The 15,663-nt window shown below is 43.7% G+C and overlaps 1 protein-coding gene and 1 long non-coding RNA gene across 2 annotated transcripts in view; both read right to left on the minus strand.

The window, feature by feature from the left end:
• Positions 1-939, minus strand: part of LOC144325246 (uncharacterized) — a 5,952-nt gene extending 5,013 nt beyond the window's left edge. Inside the window, exon 1 of the long non-coding RNA XR_013390538.1 lies at positions 33-939. This is a non-coding gene — a long non-coding RNA (uncharacterized LOC144325246). The remainder of the gene's footprint in view (positions 1-32) is intronic.
• The window catches only part of COQ10B (coenzyme Q10B), a 15,981-nt gene extending 6,524 nt beyond the window's left edge, over positions 1-9,457 (minus strand). The window contains exons 1-4 of the mRNA XM_028751702.2: positions 9,303-9,457; positions 3,846-3,995; positions 1,759-1,951; positions 946-1,047 (exon numbers count right to left, since the gene is read on the minus strand). Of these exons, the coding sequence (XP_028607535.2) occupies positions 946-1,047; positions 1,759-1,951; positions 3,846-3,995; positions 9,303-9,379 (522 nt within the window). The 5' untranslated portion in view covers positions 9,380-9,457. The remainder of the gene's footprint in view (positions 1-945; positions 1,048-1,758; positions 1,952-3,845; positions 3,996-9,302) is intronic.
• Positions 9,458-15,663: the final 6,206 nt, after the last annotated feature.

Raw genomic sequence — 15,663 nt, forward strand, 5'->3', positions numbered from 1 at the left:
TTATATATACCTTGGTTCTCAAAATATAATACCTTGGTTCTCAAACACCTTAGTACTCAAATGCTGAAAACCCGGAAGTACTTTCTATGGGAAAGCACGCCTAGGTTTTGGAATGCTTTGGTTTTGGAACGGACTTCCAGAACATATCAAGTTTGAGAACCAAGGTACCACTGCATTATATGTTTCCTAAACAAAATGTGTATTCCTGAATAATCAAGATGGTGCTATGATTTAAGTGAGTTTAAAATGTAAAGCTGCACATGTTCAGAGTATTCTATTTACTTAAACAGTAACAGTGACAAAAATCACCTAGCTGTACTAATGTATGCCATCTAAATTTGTTTCTTTACACAGAAATTATCACGCAAATTATCAAGCAAATTTGTGTCATGGGCTTGGGCCCCAGTCTTTTTAACTACCTAGCAATATCCCTGGCTTATCACGTCATCTAACTATAGTTCCGGGTCAGATCCTAACTATGGTTAGTTTAAACAAGCCAAGCTTCAACAACCATGGTTAGTTCTGAACAAGCTAATGTCAAATCACAGTCAGTGTTAACCAGAGTTTGTTGATTTGGGTGACATAACAAACGGCAGTTAAGCAAAATCTTCCAAACCCCTCACAACCATGCTGCAGGGAGAGGAAGGAAGTGCACATATCGGAGATTCACTGCAGCTCATTCCCACTCTTTCACACCTTACTAAACCAGGGGTAGTCAACATGGTGCCTGGCAGCTGATGTCTGACTGCAACTCCTTCATCCCTCACCATCAGCGAGACTGGCTGGGTCAATGGGAGTTGTAGTCCAACAACATCTACTGTGCAACATGCTGGCTGTCCCTGCCTTAAACTATAGTTTAGTGTGACATGCAAGCACAGCTTGTTATGGCTTTAAAGGTATATTTCGGTAGTCTGAAGAGCTTGGAAGGCTTAGTCTCATACTTACTGAAAAATCCAAGGTACACGTTCTTGGATAGCCAGGGATTCCTGGACTGAAGCGCCACACTGTTTCCAGATGATTAAATAGTTTCCCATCTGTGCATGATGCCTAGGAAAAAGGTTAACCATTTTAACACTTTGTATTGGATTCAAAACCCTCAGACTTAGATGTTCAACTTATTTCGGCTTCCACATAAACTAGAACTACAAGACCAGAATAAAATCCATAATTTCTCATTTGTTATTTCACAATGTTAGAAAGAGTGCTTCCTTTTTAAGCCCGGAGAAGCAGGAGGGGAAAGTAAAAGTCCCAAAGGTATGGGTAGAGACCATGGATCAGTGGGGGTCCCAGATTCAAACTCTAGCATCTCCACTTAAAAAGTTCTTAACAATGCCATCCGCGCTGAAAAATAAGCAAGGAAAAGGAGCCTCTGTTGGATTCAAGTGCTGTTCACGGAAAAGACAAATAGGATCCAACCCAATGAAACTGAAGGGAGCTGCTGCAAGTTTTTGAAGAATCTCTACAAGTATGTCTTATACTAGAGAAAACTGGCAATGTACATTCAGCGTATTAGCTTCAGGTTTCTTTTCAGCGGATATAAAAACAAAATAATGCATTAATGCAAAATAAGCACAATGTTTATTGCACTTCTGTTCTGTATAGAGAACCCATAACTTAAAACAAAAACTGGATGGGGAGGTAGCAATTTCTGAAGTATGTTCATTCTGTACTGAACAAGCACATCTGTCTACATATAATAGAATGGCAGGAAAGCTGCAAGCAATTATACAGTACAAGATGCTTTAAAAAAATCATTACCTTAACCAAATGAGGTCTCACGAGCGTACAAACCGAAGTGTATTTCTCCATTACAGGAGGAAATCCAACTTCTATGTGTGCCTTGCAATATCCTGAGCGCTTGGATAACACGTCTGACTTTTTGCACCATGGCACAAAGTTCTTGTATTCACTTACAACGGCTACCACATCATACATTTCTTGCATAGAATACCTGACAAGAAGAAAAGTGGAACTTAGTATTACAAGCAGAATTCAAATGACCAAGTCATGCATCATTTCTGTGCTTTCCTATGCTTGAGCTCTTCAGTCATAAAATGTATCTCTTACACACACACACATGAGCCTACCTCACAGGGCAGCTGGGAAGATAAAAATGAATGGAGGATGAAGACATATGTGTGCCAACCTGAGCACCTTGTAGGAAGGGCAGGCAATATTTTTCTTTGGGGTCCCACCAGCTCTGTAGCCTTTTAACATTTATATATATATATAGTTTTGGTAAAGGTAAAGGGACCCCTGACCATTAAGTCCAGTCGTGACCAACTCTGGGGCTGCGGCGCTCATCTCGCTTTATTGGCCAAGGGAGCTGGCGTACAGCTTCCGGGTCATGTGGCCAACATGACTAAGCCACTTCTGGCGAACCAGAGCAGTGCACGGAAACGCCGTTTACCTTCCCGCCAGAGTGGTACCTATCTATCTACTTGTACTTTGACGTGCTTTCGAACTGCTAGGTTGGCAGGAGCAGGGCCCGAGCAACGGGAGCTCACCCCGTCGCGGGGATTTGAACCACCGACCTTCTGATCGGCAAGCCCTAGGCTCTGTGGTTTAACCCACAGCGCCACCCGCGTCCCTTTGGTATACACACTTTAAAAACAAACAAACTACTCCAGTTTTCTTGACCCAACTAAAGTTTATTTTATGATAAAGGCAAAATGCTAAGGCTTTCCCTACCCTACTTTGAGAAATTTCTGAGCATACAGTGGACCACAGTGTTAGGTGTTTTCAGTGTTAGGTGTTAAGTGTTAGGTGTTTTCACTTTTCCATTCATTTCAATAGGAGTTAAATCAGGCTCAAACCTGTTTTACAGCACAATCCTATGAATGTACTCAGAAGAAGCGCCACTGTATTCAGTGAAGCTTAATTACTTCCATGTAAATGTCCATAAGAGTCTCCTTCACTCTATGGTGTTATTTGACTCAAGGGATTTATTTTTACACTTCAAGCCACATTGTAACAGCATAGCAATTTCTACCAAAATGAATATTGCCAGTACAGCTCTGCAAATTATTAACACAGAAATACACGCTTCAGCAACTTAACTACAGTAACCTACTTATGTATGGGAATCCTTTCACTGTAAACATGAAGACTGCTTAACTGTTTCTAAACAGTGTAACAGTTTTTATAACTTTAGGCAAAGAGCCATTCTGTGGTTTGGATCCAAAGGATACTTTGCACACGGAGAAAACATCTTCAAGTTGGACAATTATCTTTTCTCTCTGCAGCCCTCCAAACCTGTATTCTGTGCTGTTCCCAAAAAACCCCATTCTGAAGAGCAGGTTTCCATGGATACAAGGGGATGATGAGCCAGGAAAACCCCAGCATGGGCGCAAAACATAATAGCTTCATCAAATTTGTTAAATACCCTTGCCTTCCAAATTAGTAAAAAAAACGTTCACATGTGTACTGGTGTGACAATATGACACTATACGGTGCACCTAATTTAAGCACACCGTGTTCTTTCTAAACTGCACTGTACAATATATTTGCTTCTAAATTAGACAACAACATGATCTCAGTGAAAGGATAATATAGTATGCTTGCTAGTTGTGCCCTGCAATTGCCACATCCCCATATAAAAAACTATGCAGCAAAGAGAGAGATGGGAGTCCCATGTTTGCCCCATAATGTGACAATCTGTGAAACGTAAATTCTTCAAAGACTGAGAATGAAGTAATTCACAAATAAATAAGACTTGAATCAATTTTAAGTAAACACATCTTGGGCAAAACCAATAGAAGTCAAGACATTGATCAAGATTTGGACATGCAAATCAACACCATGCATTCATATACAATTGTAATTCTACTTATTTGTATACAAACCCTATAATTCTTCTTTCTGAATATTCTTTCCTTTTGTTCCCTAATGGTGAAGTAATGTTGAAGAAAGTTCTTCTTGAAAAAACACAGTGCGTTCCAGCTACTTGAAGCAGGGGGGTCTTGCTCAACAAAATTTCCCAAGAAGTCAAATGCCTGCAATGATTTAATTTTATTATTAGAAGTAGCCCATGCTTAACAAAGTAATTTATCATTTATCTAAATAATAATGTGCAAGATCCAGCATCAAGCCAGAGGGCTGCCCCATCTCCTTTCCCTGAAGCCCTCCAATCTGCTCCAGAGGGTTCTCCAGAATTTCTGGAGCTGATTGGGGAGCTGAAGGCTTATGGGGAGAAGAGGAAGGGCAAGTCCCATTTGGCAAGTCGAAGGCTGTTGCACAAGCAGGACGTCGCAGTTGGATCTCGCTCATTAAATCAAAATGCAACACAAGGACAATCATAGCTTGCAAGCTGTTCAGGATTAGGCTAACTTTTTAGGACAACCTAAATATATCTCAGTCATGAGAAAGAACCTGGCAACAGTACAATACAAAGGCCATCCACCCCATCCGACTTGGCTCCAAGTCAGTCTGAGGCCACGTTACACTATGCTCATCTGTTTGAACTGCCCTATAGCATCTCTAATACTTTGTCCCTTTCCGCTATAAAAACAGTAAAATGAGCTTGAACCACACATCCTTGAAAAGAGAAATTCTTGTTCTTGCACAGGCAGGGATTGTTCAAGCTAGAAGTAGTAATCACATGCTCCTCTGTACCAAAACGTTTTCTCACTCCTCTTAGCACACCAAGAAGAGCAATCTTGCATAGGAGTCTTCTAACATCTTCTGTGACAAACTTGCTGGTAATGGTCAGGGGAAATTTCTCCCTACCCCTGAGGGTCCCACATGCCACAGATCTGGACTGGTACAAATGTTGCTGGCTTTGAATGAAAGCATCTAGATTTTCAAAACTTAACCCTGGTGGCAAAAGCAATTCCACACTAATGTCAACACTGCTTGAAATATCAACATTTCTCCATAAATGAAGCCCCCCCGACATCTAAATTCTTACCCCCAAAGTAATAGTGCTGGCAATATATGTGAAAGACCCTGAAAGGCAGTCACTTAAATAATTTTATTGCATAATTTTCTTACATAATTTAGTATTGCCATATACTCTCTGCAAGTCCAGAAGCAAGATACAATAGTGATGACCATTTTGTATAGTGGTCCTTCGGTATCCAGAATTCATATTCCCTCTCTAAACACAGTGGTTCGTGTGAGCTATCATAGCTGATAACTGCTGTATCATAAATTTGTTTTAACTTACAGTCATACTCACAAGCTTCTGAGAAAATCAGGAAAAGTAGGACGCCTTTTTCTGATCTCAAAATCCCTCAGTGTTGTGTCCAGAACAAAAACATTAGTGCAGATATTTTAATATATGCACTCAAGCATGTGCTAATAACTCTTTTTATGTTGGGATTTCAATTAAGACATCTTCTACTTAGCTTGATGGCAAAATAACCACTTTCTTTAGCAGGACCAATTATTTTAACTTGCAAACTAAACACTGCAGCTTCTACTGTGTGCAGGATTTTTCTTTTTCATTTTGATCTAGCAAACTCTGCCCAGATCTTTGATATTTCACTTAACTGCTAACAATATTCTTTGGGAAACAACACTGGATGCAAAATTAATCAGAACATTAGGCTTCAGCGCTGGTTTCAATGGAAACAGCTTTCCCCGCTTAGAGCAAGGAACTGCAAATAAAGAAACTGAGAGATCACTTTGAGCTCTCAGAGGTTTTACATTATGTCACTTATGATGTCAGGTGTGGGATAAGTGGATGTGGTTGGAGGGAAACAGCCTTATGGGTCAAACTGGGACCCCTAACAGACAAAGCTTGGTCTGCAGACCAGAGGTCCCTCAATCCTACTATTTTATTATTTATTAAATTTCTATACCATCCTTCATTAGAGGATCAATGTTCACATATGTAAAGTTATGAGTTGAGATGTCAAAGTGTGTATGTTTGGGGGGCGGTAATTTAGCTTAGTGGCTGGGAATCCTCTATGTATCAAGGGAAAGCTGTGAAGCTTTTCACAGTACTGTATGTCCTCATCAAAACCTCAAATGTATAGCTTCAGCTATAAAACTAGATTAGAATTACAACATTAGAATTGAACAGGCACAAGGATGAGAAGTTAGAAATGAATTTGACCTTTCCCAGCTGATCTCCTTGATCAAAAAGGTAATCTATGAATCACAGAACTAAAATTATCAATGTTTCAAAGTGCTGTTTATTCTTCTTCTGCCTTGGGTCTCTGAACAAAGACAAGTATTGCATGCACCAAAATGAATAGAAATGGGAGACAGGCACTGCAGGGGAACCTTAGAGACAATAGCTAGCGTACTGTTGTACCGATTTCAAAGGAATACTTTTTGTGGGCAACACTGATGTGGTGACTCTAGGTTTTCATAAACCAGCTATTCAAGACAAAGTGAAGACTAAAGTTCAAATGCAAAGGCTTTAATACCTCAAAAGAAATCAATTTAGAAAGCACCATGATACAGACTGTTGTAGTTATATAACATTTTTTGAAGGGCAACTAAATTTAGCTTCTTAAATATGTATGTTAAGCAATGCCATAACTACAGGGGGGGATAGCAGAGGGTTTTGCCCTGGGTGAAGCCTCCAGAGGACTCCCAACCTGTGTGTGTACGCAAATGCATGTGTAGGGGGGTGCCAAACTGGGTGTTTAACCCAGGTGAAATAAAGTTTAGTTTCGCCCCTGTGTTTACTGCAGCAACAGGCACATTCTTTCAAAGTATTTTCCATTTAATCAGCAAACCATAGAATAAAAACCTTGCGGTTAGAGAGATTGTCAGTATCAACCAAATGTTACTAGACTCCAAATCTCAACATGCCCAATCAGGAATGCTGGGAGTTGTAGTCCAACAACACCTGGGAATCCCAAGGTTGAACAACACCAAGTTAGAAGATACAACGATTAATTGACAGATATTAATTGACAGGGTGATTAATTGGGGGGTGGGTTCTGGCTAGTGATGCTGGGTGGGTAATTTTCTAGTGGGGGGGATATTTCATCATTTTGTTAGCAACAATAAATGGATGCTAGTTACAAGTAATTATTAGGCAATTTTAGTAGCTGCAGGGTTTTTAACTTTCTTTACTAAGTACAACAAACATGCTAAATTAGATCACTCAAGGGCATCAGAAAATTTTCTGATGCATATAATTCAATGCAACTTTACCCTAATTTGCATAGGGTGTTACAGGTAGGTAGCCGTGTTGGTCTGCTGTAGTCAAAACAAAATAAAAAATATCCTTCCAGTAGCACCTTAGAGACCAACTAAGTTTGTTATTGGTATGAGCTTTCGTGTGGTATCTGAAGAAGTGTGCATGCACACGAAAGCTCATCCCAATAACAAACTTAGTTGGTCTCTAAGGTGCTACTGGAAGGATATTTTTTTATTTTGTTTTGCATAGGGTGCTTTGCATCAGAAAATTTTCATAGGAAAAGTTAGTCTAATTTGCAGAATACAATTCTCAAAACAACAACCAAAAAACCAACCCATATCACTGGTTCTATTATAAAGACATCAAGAACCTATTTTCCAAGTTGAATATTCTGTATGTGGGGCGTGGAAACAGGGGCAGGGTCTCTGCTATCAGTAGTTACATTTTACCCTTGCCAAAAAACCCAGGGATTTGGAACATCTAAAGGGTGGAAAAAGGCATTAGGTTCTTAGTGGAGTCTGGGAGTTGGAAAGGAATAAAGGCAGGCGAAAGTGAGTAGAAATGTGCTAAGACGATGAACAATCTCTGATGATCCAAGCTCAGACAACAGGTACCAAAGAGCAAAGGGTCTTTGCAGGAGGAAAAGACTATGCTTTCACCTCTGAAAGGCAAAAGGGCTCAGTTTACAGTGAATGCATCGTATTGTTTCTTTACACAACAATGTTTTTTGTTAGTGGCTTTGGATACTAATGGGGAAGTCGAAGAAAAACATTAATGATGGGAGGCTGCAATCCTGTATTTGCTTACCCTGGAGTAAGTCTTCTCAAGCTCAATGGGACTTACTTCCATAGGACTGCACTGGAAATAAAAGCCATAGGACAACATATCCTTTTCTTGCACTGTTTTTTTGTAGTCAGCAACATTTTGCAAACAAGATGCCACAGAAACACTCCAGACAAGTGTAACAGGCAAAGCGCTTCTGAGAATTGTCTACTAATGTTAATGAACTCCAGGCGGGTATACAGGAGAGTCTCATAGTGAAAGTATTTCACTATTACATCCCCCCGCCCCTTAATATGAGTAGTTACAACAACAATGCACATTTAATTCCATATAGTATATAGATGTGTAACCGGGGGGGGGGGCTCTTTTAAAGCGAAATAGTTCCACTTTGCTCCCTTCATTTCGTTGAGCAAATTAAAGGCGACTTCCTACAACTCATCTTGCTTCTCTGGACTTTTTGTTTCGTTTTGTTTTCTTGCGGCCAGCTTTGTCCTGTGCTTTCTCTTCCATGGCAGAGGACCAAGTTAGACAGCAGCTTAAAAAGCAGAGACATCACCTTGCCAACAAAGGTCTGTATAGTAAAAGCTATGGTTTTCCCAGTAGTGATGTATGGAAGTGAGAGGTGGACCATAAAGAAGGCTGATCGCCAAAGAATTGATGCTTTTGAATTCTGGTGCTGGAGGAGACTCTTGAGAGTCCCATGGACTGCAAGAAGATCAAACCTATCCATTCTGAAGGAAATCAGCCCTGAGTGCTCACTGGAAGGACAGGTCCTGAAGCTGAGGCTCCAATACTTTGGCCACCTCATGAGAAGAGAAGACTCCCTGGAAAAGACCCTGATGTTGGGAAAGATGGAGGGTACAAGGAGAAGGGGACGACAGAGGACGAGATGGTTGGACAGTGTTCTCGAAGCTACCAGCATGAGTTTGACCAAACTGCGGGAGGCAGTGGAAGACAGGAGTGCCTGGCGTGCTCTGGTCCATGGGGTCACGAAGAGTCGGACACGACTAAACAACAACAACAACAGGAGGGGGGGCGAACCCAATTCTCCAGGTACCCAAGCCTTGGCCCCTTTCCACTCCTCCCATAGCACAACCCGGCAGGGAGAGCGTGAAAGCAAGCGCGAACGCCACCTGTTGAACTTCTGCCTGTCACGCTGAGGGAAGAAGAGGCGGGGAAAGGGGAAACCAGACCAAGCCTAACAAGGGCAGGGAGCCACCCTCAGAGCCGGGGGTGGGGTGAGGTGACCTCCCTCGCCTGTCTGAAAAAGCTCCCCGGAGAGGCCGGGCTGCCAAGGGTGAAGCTCCCCGCACCCCTCGCCTCCCCACAGCCGGCCTTTTCTGGGTCTGAGGGAACTATTTCTCCCCCCACCTCAGAGAGCGGTGGGCGGAGCTTCTCACGACCCCGCCTTTCATACCTGAGAGCGGCTCTCCGCGGAGTCAAGGCCAGCCGCGCGGCGAGCGCCTTCCCAACGGCCCGGCCGCTCCGCGCCATAGTCGACCCTCCGCCGCCGCCGCCGCTTAGGTCTCCCTCACGGCCCCCATCCCAACCCTTCCTCCACTCCGGAGACACCCGCCCTCCCGGCGGCTTGTCAACTCCTGGGCCCCGCCTCTCGCCCCGCCCCTCTCGTAGGCCGGCCCAATCGGCCCCGAGCGGCCCCCAGCTCTCAGCCAGTCAGCGGAGCGCTCGCCACGCGCTGCCCTCCCCCCTCTCTTGACGCGCCCCTTCTCCTTCGCGGACGCCTCACCCCGCCCACCCTCTTCCTCCCACCCCCGCCTCCCCAAAGGCACGTGATTTGCCGAGCTCGCGCAAGGCCGTCGACAGGCTCGCGGGGCCGCGCGCGGTCACAAGGCCTTTGCAGCCGGGCGGGCGCTTGGGTTACATAAGGGCCTTTTAAGCCCGTGGAAAGTTAAAATTAGCAGGCGATTGGTTGGCGGGGGTGCCTGTCACTTCGCTCTGTTACTCCGCGGCGCCGCGCGAAGCCGCCAGTCATAGTTGGGTGTGGGAAGACGTCGGAGCTCTTTTCCCTCCCTCTGCCAAAAATGTTCTCTCTCTTTCTTATATATTATATAAAATATAATAACACACACACACATATATATGTTATAAAATATATATTATATACGGTATATTTAACGGCCCCCTGTATGTTTACAGGGGTGGAGAGATAAAATATACATGTACACACAAGAGACACACACACACAAACGTGAAATGGAGATATTATCGATCTCCCCCCTCCCTTAAATAAACAAGCAAAAGTTCATATTCAAGTTGTATGGCTTGTCCTTGCTCTCAGTTTTCCCAACACACAACCATCTGACAAAAAAAATTCCTTCCAGTAGCACCTTAAAGACCAACTAAGTTAGTTCTTGGTATGAGCTTTCGTGTGCATGCACACTTCTTCAGATACACTGAAACAGAAGTTGCCAGATCCTTCTATATAGTGAGAAGGTGGGGAGGGGTATTACTCAGAGGAGGGTGGGGATGGGTGATTGGCAGATAGCTGTGATGAGCCTGTTGACGACTATTAACGACTGCAGTAGGTCTTACAGGAAAAAGCAAGGGGTGAGAAGGTGAAAAATGGCTTTGTCATGTATAGTGAGATAAGAATCCAATGTCTTTATTCAAGCCAGGTGTCTCCATGGTTTTAAGTTTGGTAATGATTTGCAATTCAGCAGCTTCTCTTTCCAGTCTATTTCTGAAATTCCTTTGTAGTAAAACAGCTACTTTGAGATCTTGTATAGAATGTCCTGGGAGATTGAAGTGTTCTCCTACTGGTTTCTCTGTCTTGTGATTCTTGATGTCAGATTTATGTCCGTTTATTCTTTGGCGTAAGGTTTGGCCTGTTTGTCCAATATAGAGAGCTGAAGGACACTGTTGGCATTTGATGGCATACACAATGTTAGACGATGAGCAATTAAATAGTCCAGAGATGGTGTGTGTGATGTTGTTGGGGCCAGTAATGGTGTTGTCCGGGTGTATGTGGCAGCAAAGTTGGCATCTGGGTTTATTGCAGGCTCTGGTGCCAGTGTCCGTGTTAAGTCTGGTTGTAGTATTATTGTGGGTTAGGAGTTGTTTAAGATTGGGTGGCTGTCTGTAGGCAATGAAAGGTCTTCCTCCCAGAGCTTGAGAAAGAGAACTGTCATTGTCCAGGAGAGGTTGTAGATCTCTGATGATGCGTTGTACTGTTTTAACTTGGGAGCTGTATGTGATGACTAGAGGAGTTCTGTTATTTTCTTTTTTGGGTCTGTCTTGCAGCAAGTTCTCTCTGGGTATCAGTCTGGCTCTGTTGATCTGTTGTCTAACTTCATCTGCTGGGTATTTTAGTTCTAAAAAGGTTTGCTGTAGATCTCTTAGGTGAGAGTCTCTGTCTGTAGAATTGGAACAGATACGGCTGTAACGTAGTGCCTGGCTATAAACAATGGACTGTTTGGTATGTTTGGGATGGTGGCTAGAGGCATGTAGATATGTTTGTCGGTCAGTTGGTTTACGGTATAAGGTGGTGTCTATGCGCCCATCCTGTATTTTTATAGTAGTGTCCAAAAAATGTATTTCTTGCATAGATTGATTCATTGTTAGGTTGATTGTGGGGTGAAAATCATTGAATTTCTGGTGGAAGGTGTTCAGGGTCTGTTGACCATGTGTCCAGATGATAAAAATATCATCAATGTATCGCAGGTACAAGAGAGGTTTGAGTGGGTAGGAGTTTAGGAAACGTTGTTCTAAATCTGCCATGAAGATGTTGGCATACTGTGGGGCCATGCGGGTGCCCATTGCTGTGCCGCTGATCTGAAGGAACAGGTCATCACCGAATTTGAAGTTGTTGTGGGTAAGGACAAATTGGCAGAGTTTGGTGGCAAAGTCCGCTGTGGTTTTATCTGAAATGGTGTTCCTTATAGCTTGTAAACCATCGTTGTGTGGGATGTTGGTATACAGAGATTCCACATCCATAGTAGCTAGTATAGTGTTGTTGGGAAGATTATTTAAAGATTGTATTTTCCTCAGGAAATCTGTGGTGTCACGTACATAGCTGGGAGCACTGATGGCATATGGTTTCAGAACAGTGTCCATATAACCGGAGACACCCACTGTGATAGTGCCAATACCTGAAATGATGGGGCGTCCTGGATTTCCTGGTTTGTGTATTTTAGGTAGAAGATAGAAAGTTCCTGGTCGAGGTTCTGTTGGGGTGTTGGTGAGGATCTGTTCTTGGATGTGTGGGGGTAGCTCCTTAACAATCTTGTTCAGTTCTTTTTTGTATTCTTGTGTGGGGTCTGAGTCCAATTTTATGTAAAAGGCGGTATTGGAAAGTTGTCTGTGAGCCTCCTGGATGTAGTCAGTTTTGTTCATGATGACGACAGCTCCACCTTTGTCTGCTTCTTTAATTATAATGTCTGGGTTGTTTCTGAGATTATCTATGGCTCTCCTTTCAGCATGGTTTAGATTTTGTTGTAAGCGGTGGTGTTTTCTGGTCACATCTGTTTGTATTCTGTGGCGGAAGCAGTCAATGTACAAGTCCAGTGTGGTATTGCGTCCATCAGGAGGAGTCCTGTTCTGAGTCCTGTTTCACTGTTCTGAAACCATATGCCATCAGTGCTCCCAGCTATGTACGTGACACCACAGATTTCCTGAGGAAAATACAATCTTTAAATAATCTTCCCAACAACACTATACTAGCTACTATGGATGTGGAATCTCTGTATACCAACATCCCACACAACGATGGTTTACAAGCTATAAGGAACACCATTTCAGATAAAACCACAGCGGACTTTGCCACCAAACTCTGCCAATTTGTCCTTACCCACAACAACTTCAAATTCGGTGATGACCTGTTCCTTCAGATCAGCGGCACAGCAATGGGCACCCGCATGGCCCCACAGTATGCCAACATCTTCATGGCAGATTTAGAACAACGTTTCCTAAACTCCTACCCACTCAAACCTCTCTTGTACCTGCGATACATTGATGATATTTTTATCATCTGGACACATGGTCAACAGACCCTGAACACCTTCCACCAGAAATTCAATGATTTTCACCCCACAATCAACCTAACAATGAATCAATCTATGCAAGAAATACATTTTTTGGACACTACTATAAAAATACAGGATGGGCGCATAGACACCACCTTATACCGTAAACCAACTGACCGACAAACATATCTACATGCCTCTAGCCACCATCCCAAACATACCAAACAGTCCATTGTTTATAGCCAGGCACTACGTTACAGCCGTATCTGTTCCAATTCTACAGACAGAGACTCTCACCTAAGAGATCTACAGCAAACCTTTTTAGAACTAAAATACCCAGCAGATGAAGTTAGACAACAGATCAACAGAGCCAGACTGATACCCAGAGAGAACTTGCTGCAAGACAGACCCAAAAAAGAAAATAACAGAACTCCTCTAGTCATCACATACAGCTCCCAAGTTAAAACAGTACAACGCATCATCAGAGATCTACAACCTCTCCTGGACAATGACAGTTCTCTTTCTCAAGCTCTGGGAGGAAGACCTTTCATTGCCTACAGACAGCCACCCAATCTTAAACAACTCCTAACCCACAATAATACTACAACCAGACTTAACACGGACACTGGCACCAGAGCCTGCAATAAACCCAGATGCCAACTTTGCTGCCACATACACCCGGACAACACCATTACTGGCCCCAACAACATCACACACACCATCTCTGGACTATTTAATTGCTCATCGTCTAACATTGTGTATGCCATCAAATGCCAACAGTGTCCTTCAGCTCTCTATATTGGACAAACAGGCCAAACCTTACGCCAAAGAATAAACGGACATAAATCTGACATCAAGAATCACAAGACAGAGAAACCAGTAGGAGAACACTTCAATCTCCCAGGACATTCTATACAAGATCTCAAAGTAGCTGTTTTACTACAAAGGAATTTCAGAAATAGACTGGAAAGAGAAGCTGCTGAATTGCAAATCATTACCAAACTTAAAACCATGGAGACACCTGGCCTGAATAAAGACATTGGATTCTTATCTCACTATACATGACAAAGCCATTTTTCACCTTCTCACCCCTTGCTTTTTCCTGTAAGACCTACTGCAGTCGTTAATAGTCGTCAACAGGCTCATCACAGCTATCTGCCAATCACCCATCCCCACCCTCCTCTGAGTAATACCCCTCCCCACCTTCTCACTATATAGAAGGATCTGGCAACTTCTGTTTCAGTGTATCTGAAGAAGTGTGCATGCACACGAAAGCTCATACCAAGAACTAACTTAGTTGGTCTTTAAGGTGCTACTGGAAGGAATTTTTTTTGTTTTGACTATGGCAGACCAACACGGCTACCCATCTGTAACTACAACCATCTGAAGTTGTTTCAGATTCAGGCGCTGTTCATGGCATCTCTTGGCCCCCAATCACTAAAACTAGTAAACCCTCCCAACTTCCGAGTGTCCCTATTTTCCAGATACAGTCCCGGAATTACAGAAGCAGTCCCGGTTTCTAATTTGTTCCGCTTTTCCTTAGGACGTCCCTATTTTGATCAGAGAAATGTTGGAGTGTATGGAGTTATGCGATCCCCTGCCCCAGCCAAGGAGATAAGTCACTATACAGCCTTTAGAAGTCCATCTGAAGGCAGCCCTGTACAGTGGTACCTGGGTTAAGAACTTAATTCGTTCTGGAGGTCCGTTCTTAACCTGAAACTGTTCTTAAACTGAAGCACCACTTTAGGTAATGGGGCCTCCCACTGCCGCTACATTTCTGTTCTCATCCTGAAGCAAAGTTCTTAACCCAAGGTACTATTTCTGGGTTAGCGGAGTCTGTAACCTGAAGCGTCTGTAACCTGAGGTACCACTGTATAGGGAAACTTTAAAAAAAAATGTTTAAATGTTTTATTATGTTTTCGTGTATGTTGGATGGGGCAACTCAATTAGTTGGGCCAAGTATAATTATACTTATAATGGAACAGGACATCTCTATTTACATCAGAGAGAAAAGCTGGGAGGGTATGGGCTAGACCAGGCACCCCCAAACTCAGCCCTCCAGATGTTTTGGGACTACAACTCCCATCATCCCTAGCTAACAGGACCAGTGGTCAGGGATGATGGGAATTGTAGTCCCAAAACATCTGGAGGGCCAAGTTTGGGGGTGCCTGGACTAGACATTTGCCTGGGTGGGGTATGTGTGTGTTGAACCCAGGCCTTGGTTCCTACCAAACCTAACATTGCATGTGTTTGCCAGGGGCAGTCACATTTTGCCTTTTCAGAGGAGTAAAGCAAGCCGTTTCGTAGAATCACAGAATCCACAGAGGTGGAAGGGACCCTGAGGGTCATCTAGTCCAACCCCCTGCAATGCAGGACTCGCAGCCAAACAATCCCTGACAGGTGGCCAACCAAGCTCTGCTTAAAAACCTCCCCCTTCCATCCTCCAATGTCCTGGGTCCGTTCCCCCCCCCCCCCAAAAAAAAACCTCCTCAGTGAACAGTTGGCCGTCACCAGCAAAGGTAAGTGCTGGCATCTGCACCCCCAGTCATGTGTGTCCCCTCCCAGTTCCATCACAGCCAGGGGCCCCAAACAGCTGCATCCCTCCTGCCCAGGGAAATGGCTCCTGACCCCTGCCCAGCACCAAGACCCCATCCCCAGATGCCCTCTGCTTGCAGAGCCCAGGGACCCGAGTTCTGATCCTGCGCCACGGTGGCTGGCTGGCCTCAGCGGCGTAGCGTGGGTTGTCAGCACCTGGGGCAAGGCAAGTAATTTGCGCCCCCTAACCCGTGGATTTGC

The sequence above is a fragment of the Podarcis muralis genome, chromosome 1 (assembly GCF_964188315.1).
Source record: "Podarcis muralis chromosome 1, rPodMur119.hap1.1, whole genome shotgun sequence".
NCBI classification, from domain to species: domain Eukaryota; kingdom Metazoa; phylum Chordata; class Lepidosauria; order Squamata; family Lacertidae; genus Podarcis; species Podarcis muralis.